The sequence below is a fragment of the Rhinolophus sinicus genome, linkage group LG04, assembly GCF_036562045.2.
Source record: "Rhinolophus sinicus isolate RSC01 linkage group LG04, ASM3656204v1, whole genome shotgun sequence".
Classification (NCBI taxonomy): Eukaryota; Metazoa; Chordata; class Mammalia; order Chiroptera; family Rhinolophidae; genus Rhinolophus; species Rhinolophus sinicus.
Genome location: NC_133754.1, coordinates 137,365,091 through 137,391,754, shown reverse-complemented (window position 1 = coordinate 137,391,754; position 26,664 = coordinate 137,365,091). Strand labels below are relative to the sequence as shown.

The window sequence follows — 26,664 nt, the reverse complement described above, 5'->3', positions numbered from 1 at the left end:
GCCATTTCTACATTATTCTTCCTGCTGTAACCTCTCAGTGATGAAGCTCCTAGTAATAAGGCTTACCACTTACATTTCATTTTACAGTTGTGAGAGCACTTTCTCAATGGATCCTAACTGTAAACAACTAGGTCATGATTGGGGACAGGTCCTATTATCCCCATTTTACAGACAGAAAACGAAGAGGACGCCAGTTTAACGAACTTACTCAATGTCAGACAATTAAGCAACAGAGCTAGTCTTTTGACTCCAGACCCAGTGCTCTTCCCACTCTGCTGTCTAGAATAAAGCAGGGTTGTCAGGTACAATTGAGAAATGGACAAAGACCCGAAAACTCCATGACAAAGGGAAAGAAGACCCACTCTATTAGCCATTCCACACAGAGAATGGCCTTGGGAACACTGCTGACTTAGGATGGTTGGAGGTCAAGTTGAACACGCTCTTAGGTTTTGAACATATTAAATTTAGCTTTGTTGGGTCATTCTGTGGTCAGGGCCATGAGTTGAGTTTGGTCAGGGGAAGGAAGGGTATAAGCAGAAGTGGGTTGGCTCATACCTCTCTTCTCAGGGACATGAGGACACCCCAAGTAACCCCTAAGTGGCTACAAGTTGGGAAGCCTCTAAAATGATTGCTCTTGACAAAGGCTGAGAAGGCCTGGTGTACTGTCAGCAATCTAGGGTGCCCAGGCAGCCTCGGCTTGCAAGGAGCCTGGTGTAGAGACACAAGAATCTCTGAAACAGTGTAAAAAATTGGCCAGAGACTGTTTTTCCCATCTTAGTGCATTAGTTAGCAATTGTTGCAATAATGCTCTGTAATAACAACACTCATATCTCAGTGACACACAAGCAAAAACATTTATTTTCTTGCTCACAAGTCTGTGGGTTGGCTGGGCTGCAGGTCCACCCCAGGCCTGCTCTCTGATCTTCATCATTCCAGGCCCAGTGGCTCTTAAGGGCATGCTTGGCCAATGGCATAAGCACAAAAGAACAAGTCAAACCTCACGAGCACATTTAAAGCCTCTGCTTGTGTCAGTGTCACTAACACTGCATTGGCCAGAGCAAGTCATGGATGCCAAACAGAAAATGTACTCTGTAATAGTAGGAGTTACTGAAAAGTCATTTAGTGGGTGGCCGGTTAGCTCAGTTGGTTAGACTGTGGTGCTAATAACACCAAGGTTGCCAGTTCCATCCCCGCATGGGCCACTGTGAGCTGCACCCTCCTTAAAAAAAAAAAAGAAAGAAAAAGAAAGAAAAAAAGTCATTTAGTAAAGGACGTGGATGTAAAATTCTAAAATATGGAGGAAGTAAAGCATGGGAAAAACGGTCTAAAGTAATCTGACCACAAATATTATTATGAATAACATGTAAAAAATAATAAAATAATAGCTAATATTTATTGTCTTATCATGCACTAGGCACTTTTGTTAAGTACTGTGCGCGTATTAATTCATTTAATCCTTACAACAATCCTGTGAAGTAGATACTATTATGATCCATATTTCATAGATGAAACAACCAAGGCACAGTTGGATTAAGGAGGAATTAAGATCACACCGTAAAGGGCAGAGGAAGACAGTTACAATTACATTAGAAAGGAAAACTGTCAATTTCCTCTCTCTCTTTTGTGTCTGTCTTACTCTTCCCTGTCCCTCCCTCTGTGTGACTTGTCTTGGGAAATGAGGACATCCTGTCACCCGAAGCAGAACCCTTGCATGATCCTTGAGGTTTCTGTCACTTGCCTGCTGCCCTGTGTATCAGTCATTAGGTTCTATTGTCTATACCTCCTTCATGTCTTCTGTATCTCCTCCCTCCTCTTCATTCTCTGCCATTGCCCTGCCACTTCTTTCCTCTGTCCTTAGAATTCCCTGTTGTTAGTCCTGCCCTCTTAACATTGCTACCAGAGGGATTTTCCTAAAATTGCAGCTCTGAGTAGATCTCCCAGATCTCCCATTTAAAAAGTTTCCACATTCCCCAGAGCTATCAGGATAAAGTTAGCTTAGTAGTCTAGGCCCTTCACTGTCTGACATTCAGCTGCACTTCACTCTAGCTTCCCACACTACAGGCAGGTCTTGTGCAGTTTCATACCCTCTTTCCTTTGCATATGCTACATACTCTGTCTGCATCCCCTGCTCCCCTTCTTCATCTCATCAGTTCCTATTTGTCTAGAGTCTTACCCTAGGAAGCCTTCTCCAACCTATTCCCTAGTCTAATTAGATGTCCCTGCTCTGTGTCTCCAGCAGACGCTGTCCATACTTTGTAGCATTTACCAGATTACATTGCAATAATGGATTCCACTGTCTGCTTCTCCATTATTAGTTTTTCTTAAAATGTGATTCATGGACTCCCTGCTTCAGAATCACCCAGAAAGTTTGTTTAAAATACAGGCTCCTGGGACTTACCCCAGACCCACCAATTCAGAATCTTGTAGGGCAGAGCCTAGGAATCTGCATTGTAAACATTTCCTGAGATGAATCTGACTTGTACCAACTGTAAGAACCACCACACTAGAGAGGGTAGTGGCCGTGCTTTCTTGTACCTCTAGTATCTAGCACAGTGTCTGGCACAAAATAAGCACACAGTGAATGTGTTCTAAATGAATGCGTTAAATGAGCAGCACTGGTCAAAGGCAATACAAAGAGAAGGCGAATATATTCGGCTGCTGGAGATTCCAGGTGCCAGCAGATGGCGCTGTGTCAACAGAAATGCTTTTCCGTGAAGGGCAGGAGGAAGACAGGAAGTTTTGTTTTACTGAATTCAAGCCTCGAATACTGCATAATTGAATTTCTTTTTTCCTACTCAGTTTGTCTACCATTGTCCTACTTGTATAAATAAATTGAGTTCTGAAGACATGAAGACTTAGAGAAGAAAAACAGGTGGGAGAAGACTGGTCACAGCGGAGAGCTGAGGAGGTAACGAAGCAGATGAATAGGATATTGTAATTACCCCTATTTTCCCTTGATGGAAAACTGCTCCCAGTGAGCACTAAGTGTTGTGCAATTACCCAAAGCATTCAAAAGAATATGCCATTTCAGCAAGAGGGTGGAGCCATCCTGTAATTTCTGTTAGTCATCCACCCTTTCCTTCATGTGCTATCGAATGCCTGTGTGGTTAACTTTTTAAAATCCTTTCCCTCACAAACCAAAGTCTGAAAGCCCTAGTCTTCCTCCTGGGCGGAGCACTTTATTCTCCTGAGGTGTTGGAAGTGAGCTCACAGTGTAAAGGCCAGGGGCCGGTAGACAAGTCTTCCTCCCCCTCCAGCCTCCTCTCTCAACCCCCTCGCCCCAGGCTTCCATGTGCGAATAACTGATAGGGCTGGAAGGGGGGCTGGCAGGGGCACTGGGAAGACTATCAGGCAAGGCCAGAGCTGCAGGCGGAGCTGTTTTCCTCCCCAGGCGGAGCTTTCCACTAGAGGCCCTCAGGAAGGGACCCAGCGAGCGGCCTGCTTGCTGCCTTCCCAGCGCTAGGGAAAAAGACAAAAGGAAAAATAAAAAAGGAGTGCTAAACACACAGAAGGAGAAGGCAAAACCCCTGCTCTTGAGCCAGTCTCAATCTTATTGGGAAGGCATAATTTTAAAGGCATCACACAAATTAAAGACAATACAAGATAGAAATAACTAGCAAGTTCTGAATAGGTACAAATTAGATGGAAGTGCATAAAAGTAATGAGAAAAGGTTCAATTCCCCTTTCCCTTTCTTTTGATTTCTTAAACAATCCAATTCAAAAGTCGTTAGGTGGCCAAGCAAGGTAGGAACTTCATGGCTGGCTCCTGGTCACTGCTGCAGCCAAGGGCACCCTCCCAGTTCCCCCACATGTGGTTTGGTTGTCCTCATGATGCGGGGTTAGCCCACAGCTACCCCTGGATGGAGTCTGTGGCCAGGAGATTGAGGAGCACCAAGCAGGAGTGTGTCAGGTGGCAGATGTTCCTGTCTTTATCCAATGTGCCTTTCCCCAGCCTGGAAAGAAGGGCTGCTCCCAGCTGGAGGGAGCTGTCCCTGGAAGCAGGAGAGCGAGCCTCCCCAACTGTGGGCAGCACCCATGGTCTCTGGCCAGACTGAGCCTCAGAGAATGCATTTTGCACATTGCAGCCTGAGTGATAATGGCAGAAGCATCACGTAAAATATCTCTCTCCAGGACGGCAAGGGCCTCACCTGAGTGGCTAAGGTGAGAGTAACCAGCTAGGGGCAGATTCCAGGGGCCACAAAACACATGTTACATGGCCAGGGAGACAGAGCTGATTCAGCTTGTCCAGGGAGGGCCCCCTGGAAGGATGACAAGAGCCATCCAGCCAGAGGCTCCACCCCCATCGGATAGGACCCTGGCCCACAATGCTGGACTGGACAGGATGCCAGGACTCAGCCTCAGAATGGCCGTGGACCAAGGAGGGGCTGCCTCTCTCTGCTCCTAACAGGAAGAGCACATCCTCCAGAGAGAGAGGAAGATCTCTTCCTCCTGATGGACAGGGAATTGTGGGGGACAATGCTTCTTCTTGGAAGGGGTCCCACTATTGGAGGGATGGGAGGAAGGAGTGCCCTTTCTAGTCTACAGGCAGTCTAGAGGGGGTAGATCTGCAAGATGGGGGAGTCTTGGGAGAAATCCCCTTCTCCTCTCCCTTCTGCTTAAGCCAGGGGCGGGGGGGTTAGGAGCCGGTGCTGCTGGGAAAAAGCTGTGGCCAGACTCTTCCTGCATTGGAGGCTGTAGAAGATAACTCAACAGGCCAAGGTCAAAGCTGTTCTGGTCTGGGTTGCCAGCTGGGATGAATATAGACCACTGGCTGCCCAGAGGGTTGGATTCTTTCTTGGAGAGGCAGGGGAGCCTGCTCTCTGGCACTGTTGTTTTGAGACCTGGGCTGGTTCCTCATCCTTTTTAGATGGTTAAGTCCAACATGGAAATATTGTTTTCAATCCCCCAATCCATTCTTCTCTCATATTCCTCATCTCAGAACTGCCATTACTATCAACCAAACTGTTTAAGCCAGAAAGCTGGACATGATCTTTGATTCCGCCCTTTCCCCATCCCAATCATATCAAATCCATTAGCAAGTCCTATTGTTTGTACTTCTTAAATATATCTCTAACATGACCACTTCCCTCTCCATTGCCACCACAGTAATCCAAACTATTGTCATCTGCTGCCCAAGCAACGGGAAGAGCCTCTTTATTGGTTTCCCCACTTCCTCTTTCAACCCCACTCCCAAATTTACACATCACTCACTAACTAGTAGACCTTTCCTTGGGCACAGTACCCTGGTTATTTCCTTCAGAGCACTTGTCACAAGTCATGTTTATTTTGTTCATTTTATTGTCTGTCTTTCCCACTAGATCGTGGCACCATAGGGCAGGGAATCTTGTCTGTTAAGTGCATCATTTTATCTTTCCTGCCGAGCACAGTACCTGGCACAGAGTAGTTTGTGCCAGGTAAATAAATAGTTTTTAGAGAAATAGCATTAGGCCAAAGAGTTTAAGTTTGAGTCAATAAGCAATGAGGAGCTCTCATACATTTCAGAAAAAGGATGATAAAACACAAGGGCACATTAGGGGGAACAATGGAGGCCGCTGGATAGACATTAATTAGCGTCCTCTTTACTAATAGCTTCCCAGTTGATGGGGGTCTAAGGTAGCAGCATAGAATTCAAGTGGAAGGGATGAGATCCTAAAGAGTTTAATGGAGAAATTTCTATCTTTGTGAATATGTTGGGAAGAAGAGAGAGGCATTGAGGTTGTAAGTCTGGTGAACCAGAAAAATAACATTACTTCATCTCTTTAAAAAAGAAAGGCCTGACTAGGAAAAACCTCAGATTTGAGTGGAAAATGAGTTCAGTTTTTAGACATGTTGAGTTTGAAATGCTAAATATTTCCGATGGGCCACTGAAAACAGCCAAATAGGGAAACTTCTTTGACAATTTCATCACCCACGAAATAGTCATGGGGTTTATTATTCTTGATATCCTTTTCTGTAAAGTCAAGGAATAGAAATAAATTCTATAATTCTAGCAGAAAAGAGAGAGTAAAGCTTTAAAATTCTAAATCCTGTTAAACAAATTTTAATGACAAATAATTTTGAACGTTAGTTTTGTTACATCAAACATGACCATAAATAGATATGCCATTATCTATTAAATATGCAAAAATTTTAATTGTATGAGCACCTGTCATAGCTGATTTAATTTCTACTTATGTGAATGTTTCCATATTTTTCAAATTTTCTATGGCAGCATGTAGTATTTTTAAAATTCATAAAAAGTAGGACACTTTTTTTTTTTTTAACAAGAAAATGAAAGACTCACTGTGTCAACTTCTGAATGAATATCTTTGGGGTAAGCACTTGCCTGTACACACCAAACATATGTAAGCACAGAAGTTACTAAATGTTCCCAGAAATCACTGGAAATTTCCCTCCAAGAAGTACACACATGTTGATGTTTCTTGGAATTTCTTGCAGCTGGTTTCCCTTCTCTGGTTTCAGACTGTCTTAGTCCCAAAAATCACTGGGCTGGAATTATACAATAAGTCCATTGTTCCAACACTTCTCCCTGAAGGCAAAATTCAAGGATTTGTCCTTTTTTTGTTGTTATTATAGTCCCAGACCTAACTATTAGCTATTCTTCTCGATGCGGTTTTGATCTCTTAGAGGATTGTCACATCAAAAGTGTCTTTTATAGGTTTATTTTATTATGGCAGGGCTTTCATTCCAGCATCAACCAGCTTGGGAAGGTAACGGCGGGGGGTGGGGACAGTACCGTAGGAGGAGGGGAATAGAGAATAGTGCATGCCAAATTCAGAGTCCTCTTGGTTATCAGACTGAAGAATGCTCCAAAGGTGAGTGACTGGGAAAGAGAATGGTCTGGAAATAATGACATCAAGGAATAGTGCAAAACACTGAACATATTTCAGAAGGTAATATGTTAGGTCTTGTACATAGCAAGAGAGATTTCATTTACTCATAGAACCAATGCATTGCAATAACGGGGAGAAAGGAGTCAACTTGATATACAAAGAATTTTAAACAATTAGAGTTATCAGGAAATGGAGCATGGTGCTTCATGGGACATAAGCTATCTACTCATGTGGGTTTTCAAGAAGATCCTGGAAGACTACGCTCTGGGAATGGTATAGAGGGCTGTGTGTTGGATAGCACATTGGGTTTGGTTATCTCTGAGATCCCATCAAGCTCTGAAAAACAATGTTTCCACAAATAATTAACTACTTAATTAGCCCGTAAACTGATATTGATCCCACAGATGATATGCATTGTTCTTTTAATTACAGAGTAATCATTTGGTACTTCTGTGCTATTTCAGAGGTACAATTTTTCCAGTGTCTTTAACTGCATTGAAACTTTAGGTCTCCATAACATAGCGCCACATTAGACTCTTTAACATATTAGTCAGGACAGGGTAGGTTTTGTTACAATAACAAGTAACCTCAAAATCTCAGTAGCTTAAAATAACACAAGTTTACTTCTCACTCAGGCTACATGTCCATGGTAGATTGATTTCTGCATCATATTTATCTCCACTACAGGACCCAGACTGATGGAGCACCTACAATGCTGGTTGCCATGGCAAAGGGAAAGAGGAGCTTCAGCTTGAAGGTGACACATATAAATTCTGCTTGCATTTCACTGACCAAAGCAAACATATGGTCACACCTAAAAATCAGGTGAGCAGCAAAATACACATGCCTTCTTTTAAGAAGTGAATAAAAATGATTTATAATGTAAAAAGCACGTAATTTATAATTGAATAAAAAACTTAAATATGGATAGAACTTTTGAAATGCTTCACTGGAATTGGGAACAGTTTGTTCTTTGTTCTCTTAATTAGTTTCAACATTATTGTACTTAGAGGACAGAAGGCTATAGGCCCCAAAGTAAGATGTAGTTCTAACTCGATGGTTAGGAAAATACAACTTTCCGAGATGGAAATTAACAAGAATCCATGTATCATAGATGGGGTTAGTTTTCTAATACAGAGCTTTGTAACAGATATGGATTCCAGGTGTGTGGAGATATTAAAGGCCTGAGCATTGGGGTGGCTGGACATTCTTGGGGTGGTACAACTCCTGCGCTTGTTGTCTTTGGTAATGACCAGCCTCACTCTTCTACGCCTGAGTGCTATTTGTAATAATGATGACAAATATTATTTTATATGCGTGGTTGAGAAACACTGGCCAGAGCAATGGTTACTATACTCTGTTCTGGAGACTACTGGTCTTTAAGCAAGTCTTTACCAATCTAGAGAAATTGAGAAAAATAAGGAGAATTTAGTGGTGCAATGGACTGAATGTTTATGTTCCCCCAAAATTCATATGTCAAAATCCTGATCCTGGTGGTATTTGGAGGTGGTGACTTTGGGAGGTAATTAAGTCAAGAGTGTGGAGTCCTCAGGAATGGATCAGTGCCGTATAAGAAGAGGACAGGGAGCTAGCTAGCTGTCTTTTCCAGCACATGAGGACACAGCAAAAAGATGGCTGTTTGTAAACCAAGAATAATACACTCACCAAGAACCCAACCATGTTGGCACCTCAGCCTGCCAGCCTCCAGAACTGTGAGAAATAAATGTTTGTTGTTTTAGCCACTCATTCTGTGGTAATTTGTTATGAATTGACTAAGACAGAGAGTGAGGTTTGCACAAATCTGTTCTTAATTCAAAGGGCTGTACGTTATTTTGAAATTATGTTCTTCCTGGTTTTGAAAGAAAATTAATTTTTTCGTAAATTAAGACTACACTGAAATACTGCTTATCACTTCTCAGATTGGCAAAAATCTGAAAGTTTAACAATATACTCTTTTGGTGAGGCTGTAGAGAAACAGGTACTTTAATATGTTGTAGGTGGGAATGCAAAATAATACGATTCATATGAAAGGGAATTTGGCAATATCTAGAAAAATTACATATGTATTTACACTGTGACTCAGCCATCCTGCTTTTAGAAGTATATCACAAAGTTATACTGGCAAAATATGAAAATATATGTGAGCTGAGCTATTAACTGCTGCAGTGTTATAATAATATGACACTGGAAATGTGCATTTTTTTAGTGGGCTGTTGAATAAAATATGACCCATTTATATGAAGGAAGCTGTAAAGAAAATAATAACGTTATGTACTGCTCTGGAAGTGATTTCTACGATGTATTTTTGTCAGTTGAAAACCAACATGAAGAAAATCGTGTGTGGTGTGCTACTACTTATCTAAGAAAGCTGAAGGGAGAGAGAATAAAATTGCAGATATATGCTTATAGTTTTTAAAAATAAGGCTAAACCAAAAACTTTTAAAGCAGTCAGTCCTCTATAGGGGGAGGGAAGGGACCAGGTAGAGAGGATGGAGATAGTAGCTACATTTCTCACTATATACTATGTTTTGTAAATATGACTTGTTTTGTAAATTTTACATAATTATGGAATAAAGTTAAATTAAAAAATAAATCCCTAAAAATTGGAAGCAAAATGAAACAAATAAGTCTAACTCCATATTGAGTAGATGGCAAAAATCACACAGAGAGGAACTATTTCAAGTACTTTTATAAAGCAGTAGTCTCACTATACATCCCTGTGGAGTTATACCCTAAGGACAAAAAGAAAAAAATTATAAACTCTTTTCTGTAATCATATTTTTGGCGGTCGTGTTAGTATTGTTGTTCTGAGGCTATTTCTTGTGATATGTGGGCTAAAGCAAATGAGTAATTACAAGTATGTTGGGGTATTTGGGAAACAAGATTTTACTATGAAAGCAGAGATACAAATGTAGGAACAATGAGGTAAATTTAAATACACAAATTAGTCCTAGAAAATAGCAGAACTGGGATACCCTGGGACACAGTGAGGATTGGGATGTAATGGGACGGACTTCACAAACAACCAGGTAGGTCAGAAGTTGAGGCGTGGCTTAACTGGGTTCTGTGCTTCAGGGAGGACCTCACAAGTTGTAATCAAGGTGTCAGCCAGGTGGGGTTCTCATCTGGAGGCTCAACTTCTATGTAGTGACTTTAACTACTTGGAACTTTTGCCCACTATTTCTTTTTTTTCTTTTTTAATTGGGGAAGGAGAACAGGACTTTATTGGGGAACAGTATGCACTTCCAGGCCTTTTTTCCAAGTCAAGTTGTTGTCCTTTCAATCTTAGTTGTGGAGGGTGCTGTTCAGCTTCAAGTTGTTGTCCTTTCAGTCTTAGTTGTGGAGGGCACAGCTCAGCTCCAGTTGCCATTCTCTAGCCGCAGGGGTTATAGCTCCCCATCCCTTGCAGGAGTCGAACTAGCAACCTTGTGGTTGAGAGGATGCGCTCCAACCAACTGAGCCATCCGGGAGCTCAGCGGCAACTCAGCTCAAGGTGCCGTGTTCAATCTTAGTTGCAGGGGGCACTGCCCACCATCCCTTGCAGGACTCGAGGAATCGAACCGGCACCTTGTGGTTGAGAGCCCACTCTGGCCCATGTGGGAATCGAACCGGCAGCCTTTGGAGTTAGGAGCATGGAGCTCTAACCGCCTGAGCCACCGGCCCAGCCCCTCACTATTTCTTTAAATATTCTTTCTGCTCCTTTCCCTCTCTCTTTTCCTTCTGGGACTCCCTTTATGTGTATGTTATTTTCTTAGAGCTTCTCAAGGTATGGTCCTTAGGCCAAAAGCATCAACATCGCCTGGGAACGTTGTTAAAAAATGTAAATTGTCAGGCCCTACCCCAGATGTATTGAAAAAATTCTGGGATAAAGCTTAGCAACCTGTTTTAACAAGCCCTCCAGGCAATTTTAATGCATGGTAAACTTTGAGAATCAATGGTTCAGACAATTTTGAGTTACTGATTTAGGCTAGCTGTATGTCTTTCAATTAATTGATTAAGTAACTAATTCTAGTCAAAATCCTACTAGGTGCTAAGCACTGGGAATACAAATAAGACACTATTTCTGCTCTAAATGATGGGACACAGTCTTTGCACTTACTGGATACAAAGTATTGTTAGGAAGGCTGCCACATAAACAAGTTTTGAAAAGATATATATGCAAAAATGTAGCTGTGAATAGTTATTGTGGGAGCACAGAGGAGGAGCTCTGGACACAGAAATCCATCCTAAAACTGGAGCAGTGTAAGCATTAGTTTCAGGCTGAGATGAGAAAAAGCCCATAGAACCATTATAGTTTGAACAAAAGAGATGATGAGACAGCAGATAGGTAGAAGTGGGGTGTTGAGCAGCTTTCTCTATGGACTGGGAAGAATCCATTTCTACTCTGGCCCCTAAATCAAATGCCCCATTGCTGAGCCAAGTATAATTTTATCCTTAATAAAATGGAACTATTTGTGGAAGTGATAACAAGTCAAGGTATATGTCATTTATCACTTAGCGTGAAAGAATATGAGCAGATGTAATGGATAACTTCAAATATAAACAAAAGTAGAAAGAATTGTATCATAAACCCCTAAGTACTCATTATCGAATTTTTCAGCTAGTTGGGTGAGGACCAAATGAGACCATGTATATAAATCCTTTACCATAAAGCCTTAACCTCAGGAGGCTTTCAGTAATGGCTTCTGCACCAGGTAGGGGTCAATCAAAAAAGCAGAACTCATTAGAGATTTATTATAGGGATTTGACCTTATGCAATTGTTGAGGCTCGTTTCACCATCTATGTGAGGCCGTTGTCTTTGTACTTGGCAATGGAGCCCAAAGTCAGCAGGATGAGCTGGAACCAAGCCTCCAAGCCTCCAACTTTAATGATGTGAGTGACCAGCAGAAGATGGTATTTTTTGTTATGGGGGTAAATGCATAGTTGGCCCCACAGTTGGAATTGATAAAGTAGGATGAAGTGGGAGTTGGAGGAGCTATGGGCCTGGATGGTATCCCATGACAATAAGGTCAACGTCAAATACAAATGTGAGCTTCAAGAGAGCCTGGATTCCGGCAGTGACTTTCCAAAATAAAAAATATGGCTGTGACTTCACTTTTGCCTTCCAAATCTCATGCAAGATGTTTCTTTTGGCTTGCTAACCCAGAATTATGCAGGGAAAGGAGTTCAGGGATATGTAGTTTCTATTATCTATTACTGTGTAACAAACGACCCCCAAACTCATAGCTTAAAACAGTAAGTCATTTATTTAGCTCAGGAATATGCAATTTGAGCAGGGCTCAGTGAGAACAGCTCATCTGTGCTCCATATGGCATTGGCTAGGTTGGCTCCAAAGACTGGTCAGAAGCTGGCTAGGGACTGGAATCATCTGAAGTCTCGCTCACTCCCATGTCTAGTAGTTGATGCTAGCTGTCAGCTGTAACAGCTGGCGCTCTCTCTTTCTGTGTTCTCTCTGACATGGCAGCTGCATGGTAGGCATATTTCTTACTGGAGGTTCAGGGTTCCAAAGATACATGACCCCAGAGAGAATGACAGAGATAGTGATAGAGGGAGAGGGAAAGAGAGAGGGTGAGTGTGAGGATGATGGGATGGAAATAGAGGGAGAGAGAGAGGAGAGGGAGAGGGAGAGGGAGAGAGAGAGAGAGAGAGAGAGACATCCTATTCTGGTTCTGCCATTTATTAGCTATGTCACTTTAAGCAGACCATTTATTCTCTCTAAACCTCGGTTCTCTAATTTTAAAAATCAGGACTTATTTTGAGGTTGCCCAGAAGAAGAACCTGGGGCAATAATTTCAGTGAAAATAGGTTATTTGGGAGTTAATCCCAGGAATTATCAGAAGAGAGCTGGGAAGGATCCAGGGAAGGGAAGGAAGTCGATAAAATTTACTTGATCAAGCAAGTTACCCCTGTGGGCAACTGGAGCTAAAACCTCTGGGGAACCTTCAGGGAGCTGGGGAACATCAACTCTCATTAGTCATTGGTTGAGGACACTGGGAGACATTAATTCCCAGTACCTTTGGCCTGCTGAATTCCATGCAGGTGGTAAAACCCCTCAGACCAAGAGATATAGGTGCGGTTAGCAGAAAATTAAGCAAGTTTGCACTGAAAATAGTAAGAACTGAAGGGATATGAACAGGGCACCGACAGGCTTTGCTACAGAGGATATTAGTTGTTTGGCTTTTTTTTAAGGTTATTGAGTAATTTAAATGAGATGATGTACAAAAAATCCACTCCTGGTGTGATGGCTCTTCTCCTTGCTTTGGCATTCCCCAGAGCAGGATTCAAGGGAGACCCTCACAGGTCCAGAGCGTTCAACACTCCCACCTTCCCATTGTCAACTTCCTAAAAGGCAGTCTGAGGAAGTGGCAATAATAGACATGGACTTCCTCAGTGGACTTCAGGGCTAATTCTGTTAAATTCTACTTAGACTTCTAATAACCTGTCACCCTATAGGAGGTCAGACCTCCCAGGTAGTTTCTCATAACTGAGACTTATCCGCACAAGGCTAGCTAGCTACCTTGTTAGTCTTACTCAAACTCCCACCCCTTCCAGAATCGCCCCCCCACCCCCATGTGTTCTGGAGCTCATGATCTGACGAATTGTCCAAGAATGGCTGCAAACCCACGTTATTATGATACTGGACTCCTACGTTTCTGGTTATTTGATCGTTAACCGCACATCTTTGAAGGTTTTTGAGCAGAAGCGTGACATAATCCAATCTTTGTAAGATTTTGGTGTGCAGGATTAGAAGAGGACAGGAAAGAGGGAAAAAGTTGTATTTGTGTGACGTTATTACAACTACCCATTTTGAGGTATGCGTGATGGGAGGACCTGACTTGGCGCTGTGAACATAAAGGAAGGGACCGATGTGAAAGGGGCAACGCTTGGTGCCTCATAATTAAATACACATTGGTCTGGTGTCCGGAGAATGGAGTCCCAGTGTATGTTGCCACTGTCAGCTTTGCAATTTTCTTCGAGCCTTTCCCAATGTGTAAGGAGGGAATGGCAGTACCTCGCAGGATTATGCGGGGGGAATGAGGGGACAGCGCCAGCAGCAACAGGGCAAGCGCGCCAATCCAGTTTTCTCCGCTATTAAGAAAAAGGAGGGGGAGCTAATACCATCCACATCCCAGTGGTTGCCGTAAGTAGTGAGCCTAAGTATCGGGTATGTAGTGGACACTCAACCCCAGTCTGTCGCATCCCTTTGCTGCTACTCTGGGAGAGAACCGCGGAGGATGCCGGGGCCAGCGAGTTCCCGCACCTAGGCTCCTAGGCCACCCCTCCGCGCTCCTCCCGCCGCGCGCTGTTGCCGGGGCCCGGGTACCGCCCAACTCCAGTGCGGGCCAATGGCAGCGCGGCCCAGGCACCGCCCAGCTCCACAGCGGGCCAATGGTGGCGCTGCGAGGGCACCGCCCTGATCCTGCGAGAGCCAATAACAGCGTGGCTCGGTACTAGACCGCCCCCGGTCGGGCGGGGAGGCAGGGAGGTGGGAGGTGGGGAGGCGGTCACCGGCTCCGCCCCGCTCCCCTCTGACCCGGTGTCTCGTTTCCCCGTCTTCCTGTTCCAAACCACGTGGACGCGCCGGGGGCTACGGGGCTGCGGGAGGGAACCGTGGTTGCTACCGTTTCTGTCGCCGCCGCCTCCCGGGTCGTGACCCTCGCGCCCGTCAGAAGTCGCCGCACCCCGCCGTCCGCGCCTAGCGCTAGGAGCGCACATGGCGACTCAGGCGCACTCCCTCAGCTACGCGGGTTGCAACTTCTTGCGCCAGCGTCTTGTCCTGTCGACTCTGAGCGGGCGCCCAGTCAAAATCAGAAAGATTCGTGCCAGAGACGACAACCCGGGCCTCCGAGGTAAATGGGGACGGGGCAGCGCGCGGGGTGGGCGCGGGGGCCGGGGGAAGACCGCGCTGATGCCCTGGGGACCGGCGCGTGGGGAGCCTCCGGGTCCCGCGGGCGCGTTGGGGAGGGCCGGTGGCTTGTCTCCCCCACGCCGAATGCGCCTGATGGTTGGGGGAGGCGGGGTCGAGCCCCAAGGGGTGAACTCAGCTGTGCGTTGCGCTCGGCGTCTTCCGGGCGCTGATTGTAAACAGCTACACGTTTTCCAGCATTAAGTGTTGCGGCAAATTCCAGGCTTCGACCCTCTCTTGTCTTCAGTCCCTCTTGCTCTCGCCATAACCTCTCAAAGGAGAAAAACTGTTGGACCGAAATGTGGTGAATGGGCAGATGTAAAGATGGAGGGAGATTTGGAGAGAAAAGTACCACTGGTTGGTCCCGTGCCCTGTCCCGAAACAGGTCTGAGAAGCAGCTGCCCCCTTGGACGCAGGCTGTCCATCTCCATGATTTCTCGGCTGCCTTCACACCTCCCCTTGGGTGTGGATTAAAGAATCTTTAAAAATTCATTGTTTGTTTTCAGCCGTGACTGTGATTGATGTGCACAGGACAGGAGCTTTGAGATAAATTTTTAACAGTCATGGGCCTAATTGCCTTGACTTGAGTAAAGTGATGTTGACAAGCGCCAAAACTACCGGCTTCCAAGCTTCCTTTTTGCCCTACAAAGGTATTAAATATAGATTAAAAGTAGGCCCCATTTAAACACACATCAATTAAGCTCGGATTTTTAACTGGTACCCGGAATAAGACACATGCGTTTAAAAGCTTCTGTCTGGTTATCCCAAATTGGGAATCTCAGTTAAAGAAAAGGGGAAAAAACCTATCTGCAGATTGAAGAAGACGGTTTGTAGTTGGTCCTGGAAGCTTTTTGGGTCGTGCTGATGTGTTTAGTTTTGCACTGGCTCCTGTACTAGTTGGCCAGCCCATTTCATCATCTGTCTGAATGCATTTTCTGGACACTTACACATTTCTGCCTGTCTTGAATGGCGATTGGTTGCAAGTAAGGGGAAAATGCGATGTCATTGATGGAGATACAAGGTTAGGAAGGAAAGAACCAGAAGACCTCCATACCATGGAGAGGAACTTGGTGACAGTAGGAAAGGCTGTGTTGGTACATGATTATTGCCCTTGTTGTACTGCTCAAAAACACAGACGTTAAGGAGGGGCCACTAGCCTGGTTTATGCCAGGCCCTCTTCCCCTCATCTCTTGCCCTTATTTGAGTCTGATCCTTTGGCAAAGCAATTGCTTGATTGCTCTACTCTGGTATTCCCAGCCAGCTCTCCCCTTCACCCCTAAATTAGTCTAGAGAACTCACCACTACCTGGATATGGTAATAAGACAGGTTTCTACTTCTATGAATACTGGGCTTAGCTTTTTTTTTTTTTTAATGACTAGAAGTAGTTTAACCTGGAGACCTAGGATTTCTAATGGGAATATAGTGACTATAAGATACAATTTGGTGTTTATGTCTTGGCAGGTGGTCTCCAAACTAATGTGTAATGTTCCAAAGGATGCTTTCCTGTCTCCCCGGTCCAGTGTGAGCATTACCTCACGCCACACACTTGGACAGGCCTTGGCCACTTGGCATTTTCCTGAGAGGGTACCAGACTCTGGGACGTGGGGGAGGTAGTACTGGTTGGCAGATGTGCTGGTGTTTTTTGAGGAACACTGTGTATAGCATTATTTGCCTTACCTTATTAATATACTAGGGGGAAAAAGGAGCCCCTAATTTAGACCTCCTTGTGCTGGCTTCAAGGCCTCAGAAATCTTGTAGACATTTGCTTAATTTCTTATAAAGGAAACTGAAATACAGGTATATACAGTTGGACCTCTGTATCCATGGTTTTTGCATCTGCGTATTCAACCAACTGTGGATTGAAAATTTTTGGGAAAAAAAGTCCCAGAAAGTTTCAAAAGGCAAAACTTAAATTGCCACTCACCAAGCACTATGCTGAATCCACATAAATGAAGTGATATGTAGGCATACCTTGCTATAGCCTATATGCAAATACTACAAAATTTTATATAAGGTCCTTGAGTGTCCATGGATTTTGGTATATGTAGGATCCTGAAACCAATCCCGCCCAGATGCCGAGGGGTGACTATACATGCATTCATAGATGCGGATATGTGTGTATGTATACATACACCTGTAAATGTATACACACGCACACGTACACATAAATACATGTAGCCCCTGACACGTTATATGGTCATCGTCAAGTGAGTCCTTGTGAGCTGGATTGAAGATGTAGCCACGGGGCTTGTTACCAGTCACCTTTCCCTTTCTGACTCTTCCTGAACTCAGATTCTGAGAGCTGGAAAAAACTCAGTGTTTCCAGTACCATCTTCAGCTTAAGTGGAAGAATTACATCCCTCAGAAGTGCTTACTTAAACATCCCTGCTGGTGTGGGCTTTGGAGGGTGGGAGTGGTGTGGAGGCCTTCTGCCTCAGGAGCAGTCATTCAGAAGAGGTTTATTGAGCCCCAGTACGTGCAGGGCCTTGTGGGGGTTATAAAGGAAAGTAGCTGGCTGCCCCGCTCAAGGAGCTTTCTAATGAAGAATTGACAGAGTAGCTTGAGTAACTTGAAGTAGGGAGAGCTGAATGTTGTCAAGGGGCTCATTGGAGTTAGAGCAGCGTCTTCCCTGGAGGTTATGTAGAAAGGCTTTCTGGATCTGCTTCTGACTGGACAGATTGGGTTGCGATGGTGGCTGCGAGAAGAGCTTTGAAGTCAGAGTGTTTTGTTTAATTATGTTGAGGTAAAAATCCTTAATTTGTCATGGTTGTAGTAGCTTGTGGTTAAGAGCTTAGGCTTAGACTTAGACCTCAGTGTGAGTCCTGGTTCTGCTTTTGCTATTAGCTCTTGGACCTTGGACAAACTCTTTAACATTTCTGAGCCTCAGCCTTTTCATCTGTAAAGTGGGGCCAGTACTACCAACTTCATAGGGTTATTGTGATGATTAAATGAACTGAACAGTGCCTGGAATTTAGGAAGAATAAATGTTAGCTGATTTTATTATGTATACTTCTACCCACTGGGTATAGTTCTGCTCTCTGGAATCTGAAATCTGTTCCTACATCTATTATATATGGAAACTTTTCAAATATTTAAAGAGAATTATGCCTTCTCTTTGTTTTCTCTTTTTGGTCTAAAGGTTTTCTTTTAGGTGATGGCTTTCAAATATTTTTGTGTTGTAATGGTTCTTTACCAGGGGCAATTTTGCTCCCCAGGAGACATTCGGCAATGTTTGGAGACATTTTTTGTCACAACTGAGAGGTGGCTCCTGGCATCTAGGGGTACAACCCAGGAGTGCCACTAAACATCCTACCATGCACCGGACAACTCCCCACACAAAGAGTTATTCTGTCCAAAATATCCATAGTGCTGATGCTGAAAAACCCTGGCTGCCTGGACTTAATTATTAAGCCTTTTTTTTCCCTCCGTACCCCTAATGGTTGGGAATAGCAGTTAAGTGGTCCCAAGAAAACTGCACAAGGGTTCAGAAGGGGATAACACACAGCTCAAATGCTGTGACTTTGGGCAGATTAGTTAATCTCTTAAATAAAACTCTCCTTCCAACACAGAGGGATTATAAATAATGAGAAGAATTCAAACTCCAAAGAAAGATGATCCTGGAATGGTTTTTATTAATTATACAGCCACATGTGTAATTTTTGCTTCACTGTTGAGAATCATGAACAGTTATGTTGTCTCATTAGACTCTTCCTATCAGTGAGGAGGAAATACGTATTTTTTTGGTTGCTGTTTTACTGAAGGTAGAGAAACCAAGACATAGTTAAGATAGCTGGTGACGTTGACCATCCACTGAGTAACAGAGCTGGAAACCAGCTCCAGCCTGGAGGGCTTGTTCTCCCATCTGAGTGTGTGATGGACGTGGGCGTTCCTAATCATATAAAGCAGCTGTCCAAAATGCCTCTGTCTCTGGATTTCACAAGGGCTGTGTCTTGCAGGGTTCAGTTGAGTTAACATTTCCTGGGTAAGGTGAGGTCCAAATGGAAAAAATTCCACCAGTATGAAAATTGTTTAAAGTAAGAATGCAGAAATGATGGATTTGGGCAAGAGCATTGGTTTAGTAGTTAGGACAGGGGCTGCTACTATCCAAGTTCCTGAGCAGGTCATATGACCAAGCCTCACTGTCTTTCCCTGCGAAATTAGAGAGAGGAGGTTTTTTGATCCCATGGGAGTGCTGCACTTGGCTTAAGCAGATGAGATTCTGAAAAAGGAGGGGTAAGTGGCGTTTTAATCATAAGAATACTTTAAAATGTGCTGAGGAAGCATGCTACATAGAGGTTCTTTAAAAGGTAAAACATCTGTTGGTTAAACTGATGCATTGTTTTGGGAATCAGTCTGGCTGTTTATAAATTAGATCTTTTAAAAGGGTGATTGTAAGGGAAAACTCTTTCTCCTCTACTCTTAATACTTCTGACACCAGATATGTGGGTTTTTTTTCCCTCCATATCAAGCAACTCTTCAATTTTCAGCAGACAGCGACTGGGTGTCCTACAAATTTTACTCAATTCTTACACTATGTGGTGGTAGCATCGAATCCCACAGATTAAGGGTTCAGTGCCACAAGACTGCCCCCCACTTCAGATGCCAGTCAAGTCCCAATCACAAGTCCGGGTTATTTGTACTTCTGATCAGCCAGCTGTGAATTGGGGGTTCCCACAGTCCCCTCCTTGGGTCCAGTAATTTTCTAGAATGGCTCACAAAGCTCAGGGAAACATTTACTTTCATTTACTTGTTTATTATAAAGGATATTACCGTGTTTTCTCGAAAATAAGACCGGGTCTTATATTAAGGTTTGCTCCAAAATACACATTGGGGCTTATGTTCAGGGGATGTCATCCTGAAAAATAATGCTAGGGCTTCTTGTACGGTTAGGTCTTATTTTTGGGGAAACACAGTATAAGGATATATAGGATATTATAAAGGATATTATAAGGATGAACAGTGAGATGGAGAGGTACATAGATAGGGCCAGGGCCAAAAGAGTCCTGTGGCAGGAGCTTCTGTCTCCGTGGAACCAGGGCATGCCACCTTCCCAGAATGTGGAGTCCTTCACCAACCTGAAAGTTGTCCCCATGTTCAAGAGTTTTTATAAGGCTTAATCTCTAGGTTTGACAGACCTCCCTACTCCCCCATCAGTGAGTGGAGCTAAAAGTCCCAACCCTCTAATCCTTTGGTCTTTCTAATAACCAGTCTCATGCCCCATCCTGAGGCTCTCTAAGGGGCACCACCCTAAGCCATCTCAGCAGCATAAACTCAGGTGTTCAAAAGGGGCTCTTTATGAATAACTTTTAAAAGACACGCCTATCACTCTGGAACTACCAAGGATTTTAGGAGTTCCGTGCCAGGAACTGGGACACACATCAAATATATTTCTTGTTATACCATGAGGCTGTGCCTGTATTTTATTTCAGTATGGTCTGGGATTCAGAATTGATAGGTAACTGGATTTGGGGAAGGCCAATGACTATACTAGTAAGTGTAGTTTGAATATTGTCTTGTTATTAGGAACCTACCCTCTCGTGTCTGCATTAACTGTTAAAGTTTGCTCCCACATGATGATTATTAGCTGCTCCAAACAAGGCGCTCATCTTTTAAAGACAGATTCCAGTGGTCCTAATGGTCCATTTCAGATCTGCTATTGCTTTGAAGCTGTAAATGTGATTCCAGGTGAACTATGCACCATCTTTTTTTTTTTTTTTTAACTATACTTTTTATTTGGGGATAATTGTAGCTTCCGTGCAGTTATAATAAATACTACAGAATTCTCTCTGCACTTCATCTGTAACATCTGGGAAAACTACAGTAATGATGCTATAACCAGGATACTGACATTGATAAAAGTGAAGATACTGAGCTTTTTCATCACCACAGGATTCCTCAAGTTGCCCTTTTAGAGCCACACTCACTTTCCTCCTTAGACCTTGACAATCACTAATCTGTTCCCCATTCCTGTAATTCTGTCATCTGAAGAATGTTCTGTAAATAGAATCATACAGTAAGTTTTGTGGTTGACTTTTTTCTCTAGCATGAGTCTCTGGAGATTTATCCTGGTTGTTGTTTTTATCAGGTTTATTTTTGTTTGTTTGTTTTTTTAATTGCTGAATAGTAGTCAGTTGTATGAAAGTACCATAGATTTTTTTAACCACTCACCTGTTGAAGGACATCTGGATCATTGCCAGTTTTGTGGCTATTACGAATAAGGAGGCTGCTGTAAAAATTCATGTACAGGTTTTTATGTGGACATAAGTCTTTTTGGGATAAATATCCAGGAATCCAGTTGCTGGGCTGCATGGCAGTTTGCGTGTTTAGGAAACTGCCAAACTGTTTTCCAGTGTGGCCTTACCATTTTATATTCCCATCAGCAATATATTATGTGTGATTCAGTTTCTCTCCATCCTTGCCAGCATTTAGTGTTCACTCTTCTTAATTTTAGCCATTTTGTTAGGTGTGTAGTGTTATCATGTAGTTTAATTTGTATATTCCTAAGGGCTAATGATGTTGAACATCTTTCCATGTCCTTATTTACCATCTACATAGCTGCTTTGGTGAAATGTCTTTTCATGTCTTTTGCCCATTTTCTAGTAGGATTGTTTGTTTTCACTGTTAAGTTTTGAGATTTCTTTACTTGTTCTAGTCCTTTGTTAGATATATGGTTTGCTAATATTTTATCCCACTCCATAACTTGTCTTTTCATTCTCTTAATATGGTCTTTTGCAGAGGAAAGATTTTAATTTTAATGAAATAGAATTTATCAATTTTTTCTTGTATTACTTGTGCTTTTGGTGTCAAGTCTATAAACTCTTTGCCTTGTCCTAGATCCTGAAGATTTTCTGTTTTTTTCCTAAGGATTTTATAGTTTTACATTTTACACTTAAGTTAATTTTTGTATGAGTTTTAAAACTTAGGTTGAGGTTCTTTTTTTTTCTTTTGGCTATGGCTGTCTAACTGCTCTACCACCATTTGTTGAAATGGCTTTCTTCCATTTAATCACCTTTGCACCTTTGTGAAAAACCTGTTGGGCATATTAGTGTGGGTCTCTTTCTTGGTTCTCTATTGTTACCATTGATCTGTATGTGTATCCCTTTGCCAACACCACCCCGTTTTGATTACTGTACCTATAGTAATAAGTCTTGAAATTGGGTAGGCTGATTCTTCCAACTTTATTCTTATTTTTTGTGATTGTTTTAGCTATTGTAGTTCTTTTGCCTTTCCATATCAGTTTTAGAATAATCTTGTCTGTATCTCAATCTTGCTTGAATTTTGACAGGAACTGTGTTAAACCTATAGTACGTCAATTTGGGGAGAACTGTCATCTTTACTATTAATATATTGAGTCTTCTAATCCGTAAACAGTATATCTCTCCATTTATTTAGATCTTTGGTTTCTTTCATCAGCATTGTATAGTTTTCAGCATGCAAGTCTTGTTCATGTTTTGTTAGACTTACACCTAAATATTTCACTTTTTTGAGCAATTGTAAATGGTATAATGTTTTTAATTTTGTTTTCCATGTGTTCATTGCTAGTATATAGAAACACATTTGTGTGTGTGTGTGTGTGTGTGTGTGTGTGTGTGTGATTTTCTTGTAACCTGCAACCAACCTTGCTGAATTTACTTATTAGTTCTAGGTTGGTCTTTTTGGTAGATTCATTGGATTTTCTTTGTAGACCATCATCTGCAAATAGGAACAGTTTTATGTCTTTTTTCCTGAACTTTATGCCTTTTATTTCTTTCTTCTCCTTGTTGCACTAGCTAGAACTTATTCTAGCACTGTGTTAAGTAAGAGTGATGAGAGTAAACCTCCTTGCCTTGTTCCCTATCTTAGGGGGAAAGCATCCAGTATTTTGCCACTAAGTGTGTTAACTGTATATATTTTTCAGGTGCTTTACTATCAAGTTGAGGAAGTTCCTTTTCTTCCGATTTTTGAAGACTTTTTAAAGTTATGATTATTTTGTCAAATGCTTTTTCTGCAATAATTAGTGTGATCATGGGATGTTTCTTCTTTAGTCTGTTAATATGGGCAATATCCCATTTCATTCCTGATACTTATGATTTGTGTCTTCTCTTTTTTTTGTCAGTCTTGCTAGGAATTTGTTAATTTAAAGGAGCCAGCTCTTTGTTTCATTGATTTTTTTCTTTGTGTTCAAATTTATTTATTTCTCCTATTTTTATTATTTCCTTTACTTTCTTTGGATTTATTTTGTTCTTTTTTCTAAGTTCTTGAAGTGTGGCTTATATTATTAGAATCTTTCTCTTTTCTAATGTATGTACGAGTATTTGGTGCAGTAAGCTTCCCTCTTAACACTGGTTTAGCTGTATCCCACAAATTATGATATCATTTAAAATTTTCTCAGCTCAATGTGTTTTTTGTTCTTTGAGACTTTCTCTTTGAACCATAGATTATTTGTAAGTGTTGTTTAGTTTCCAAGTGTTGGTATACTTTCCTGTTGCTATCTGTTATTGATCTCAATTTGATTCCATTGTGGTTGGGGAACATGCTCTGCATGATTTCAGTTCTTTTAAATTTGTTGAGGATTTTGATGGCATTGTTAAGTTCCTTGTCTTTGCTGATTTTCTGTCTAGTTGTTCTATTGATTATTGAGAAGAGGGGCTGTTAAAGACTCCAACTATAATTGTAGCTTTGTCTTTCTCTTTTTAGTTTGAGCAGTTTTAGCTTCATATATCTTGCAGCTTTGTTGTTTGGTGCATTTAGGATGGTCACATCTTGGCGGATTGACTCTTTTATCATTTTATAATGTTTTTTTCTGCCACTAGTAATTTTCTGAGGTAGAGGAAATGCTCTGGTGAATTCGATAGAGAGAGAGCTTACCTCCTCCCAATGTGTTTGTAAAGAAAAGGACTAGAACTGAAGAGTGTGGATATGAATGAAAACTTGAAAGCTGGTAAAAAACAATATAAATCAGAGAATTAAGTTGCCCTTTGTTGATTTTATTTCTTTTACAGGTTTTTATGTAAGCAAAGCAAAATCCGTAGGAAAACTTGAAGGTTTTCACGGACCAAAAAAAGTAATCTTCAGTATTAATTATTATAACTAAAGCAGCAGAAAATATTTTTGTACATGTAACCAATATACTTTTATTGCTGCAGGATAAAATTCTAGATGTAGAATTGCTGGGTCAAAGACTTTGCTTTTTTTTTTTTTTTTTTTTAATGAGAATGTGGAATCAAATTAGAGTATGTGAAATCCTCTTGCTTAATTGATAAGATAGCCGTTCCCATAACTTATTTCTTCCTTGTATTGACACCTTCTGTCTTTTTTTTTTTTAAAGATATATTTAATGGCATTTATAGTACCATGTTAAATTGGATAGATGATTGATTGGGTTTGTTTTTCTCATAGTTTTAAAGGAATTATTTCTTTGAATTTGATTTTTTATTTTTTAAAATAATCTTTTATTAAGTGTACTACACATTAAGAAAAATACACAAACCATAAATGTATATAGCTTGATGAATTACGACCAAGTGGATATATCCATGTAGTCGTTACCCATGTCAAGAAATAAAACATGACCACTGCCCCCAAAACCTTTCTTCTCATGCTTGCTCCCAATCACACCATTTCTTCTCACCCCCAACATAAACAATACATTGACGTTTTACACCATAGATTAGGTTTTTAAAATAGTAACCATAATTTATATAAGTGGAATCCATAGAGTGTGTATTTTGTTGTGTCTGGCTTTTTTATTTCTGTATTGTGTTTGTGAGGTCCATCTCTGTTGCAATGGCAGTAGTTGTTGATTTTCATTGCTATATCATGGTATTGCATTTTTTGATATGCCACAGTATATGTATTCTATATTAAAGTATTACAAATATTGTGTTCCATTCTGTGGCTTATCTTTTCACACACTTAATTGTGAACAATAGTTACTACTTTTAATGTCCAATTTATAAATCTTTCCATGTTCTTTTAAAGAAATCTTTGTCTATCACAAGGCCACAGAGATAGTCTGCTTGAACCATTAAGGCTTCTGTTTGTATATGTAAACTTTATTACATTAAATATATTTATTCTTCATACTTTTAAAACAATTTTACTGAAAAATAGATGTTGAATTTTATCAGATACTTTTTCAGTAGCAACTAAGCTAGTTACTTGATTTTTTCCTGTTTATTTAATCTTGTTGTATGTTTTTAATTATGTTGTTTATGTATTTAATTATGTTGTAGTTTTCCTTATGCTTTATTACCCATTCCTGGGATGTGCCCTTCATAGACATAGTGGATAGTTAAAAATTGTGTTATTGTCCGTTTTCTGAGATTTTATTTAGGAGTTTTCATTTGTGCTCATTAAATGCGGTTAGCTTGTAATTTAATTTTTGTGTGTGTGGTGTTTTTTAACTGTTCTGCAATTGAAGCCATCTCTACACATGCTTTTCTGTTCTTTGGAAAGTTAAAATAAGAATTACAATTTTTGAATGTTGGAAAAGAATTTTCCATTAAGGTCACCAGTGTTCTTTTCTGTTTATTACTTGATAATTTTTTTAATTTAAATTTTCTCTTTGTTTTGGGTTTATCTTTTGTCTCTTTTTTTGTTTTATCTGTTTTGATTTGTCATCTTTTTACATAGCTATACATCTTAATTCCAAATGTATCAGTAAATAATAGAGAATAGTTTACCAGAAAAGCTTGTAATCTTTATTAATTATATTACTTTTTATTTCTGATTTTATTAATTCACATTTTCTTTCCTTTTAAAAATGAATGAGGCAACTGATTTGTGTTTGTTTCTCAATGAATTAGCGTAATTTTAAAAACCTCATTAATTTTAAGGTTGCATAGTGTTCTGATATATAGATGTGTCGTAATTTAAGCAGATTAGTATTTCTTAAGTTGTTATAATGCCTTTAAGTTGAAACTGTAGTTTTTGAGATTTGCTTCTTGTTTTTAAAGCATAGATCTTTAGATAGTATTCCTTCTCTCGCTCCCCTTCTTTGAAATACCCTTCTTCCGTATTTCACATTTAAAATCAGCTCCTGCGCTCCCTACCCCCCTTCTTTGAGACTTGGTTTTGCTTTTCCTAGTGAGGAATGGGGCAGGCAGATGACTGATACTCTCATAGGAGTAACCAGCCCCTTTAAAGAATTGATGAACTCACTTCTTCGGGGGGCTAGGGAAGGGAGGGCATTAGGCTTTGGAGATGGTATTTAAGGAATTCTGAGATTTAAGGTCCTAACAGTACAAATTTGTTTAAAATGTGAAATATAATAACATAAGAGAAATTCATAAAACACAAAAGTATTACTTAAAGAATTATAAAATGAACACCAGTGTGACCCCATCCAGATCAAGAAATAGAACATTTCCTGGCTGCATCTATGAGGCCTCTTCCATTTACAGCTCCCTTCAGCGCCCCGCCCCCAGCGGTGGCCACTTTCCTGACCATTATGACACTCATTAAGGTTTATAACCTAGTTATGTATTCCTAAACAATGTAGTAAAATTGTGCTTATTTTTTGGAACTTTCCCCTGATGTTTTTAGATACCTGAAATATTGTACCCCCAGGAACAGCCTTGAAGAGGAAGAGTCACCGAGGGTGTGTGGGAAGTGAAGGGGGAAGGAATCCTACACATCTCTTAATGAAGCTTGGGGAACTTCATTCTTACTATTCGTAGGTGAACTTGAGATCTTTTTTTACCAGGTGATGGAGCTATATCTTCACTGTTGCCAGGATTGTAGAACTAGCTCTGTGTTTGGTTCTTTGAAGTATGGCTTCTGAAGCACTTAATAGCTGTAACCAGGGCATGGTACTGTCTGCAGGTCTCGTTATGTGGCCATTCTTTTCCTACCCGTGTTCCTCTGATGGACATGTTTAACTGTGTTCATGCTTAAGAGCCCCTGTGGGTTGCAAAAAAAAAAAAAAATTATTTCTAAAGTCA

The 26,664-nt window shown here is 41.3% G+C and overlaps 1 protein-coding gene across 6 annotated transcripts in view; it reads left to right on the top strand.

The window, feature by feature from the left end:
* Positions 1 to 14,368: 14,368 nt before the first annotated feature.
* Positions 14,369 to 26,664, top strand: part of RCL1 (RNA terminal phosphate cyclase like 1) — a 49,667-nt gene continuing 37,371 nt past the window's right edge. For 3 of the 6 annotated variants that reach the window (XR_012495722.1, XR_012495721.1, XR_012495723.1), the window contains exon 1: positions 14,376 to 14,684. Coding sequence is in view for 2 of the 6 variants with exons in the window: in XM_074330477.1 (XP_074186578.1) it covers positions 14,549 to 14,684 (136 nt within the window). In the remaining 4 variants the exon portion in view is untranslated. Of the gene's footprint in view, positions 14,685 to 26,664 lie in introns of all 6 variants that reach the window. The other 3 variants (XM_074330477.1, XR_012495720.1, XM_019729774.2) reach the window with 3 other exon arrangements.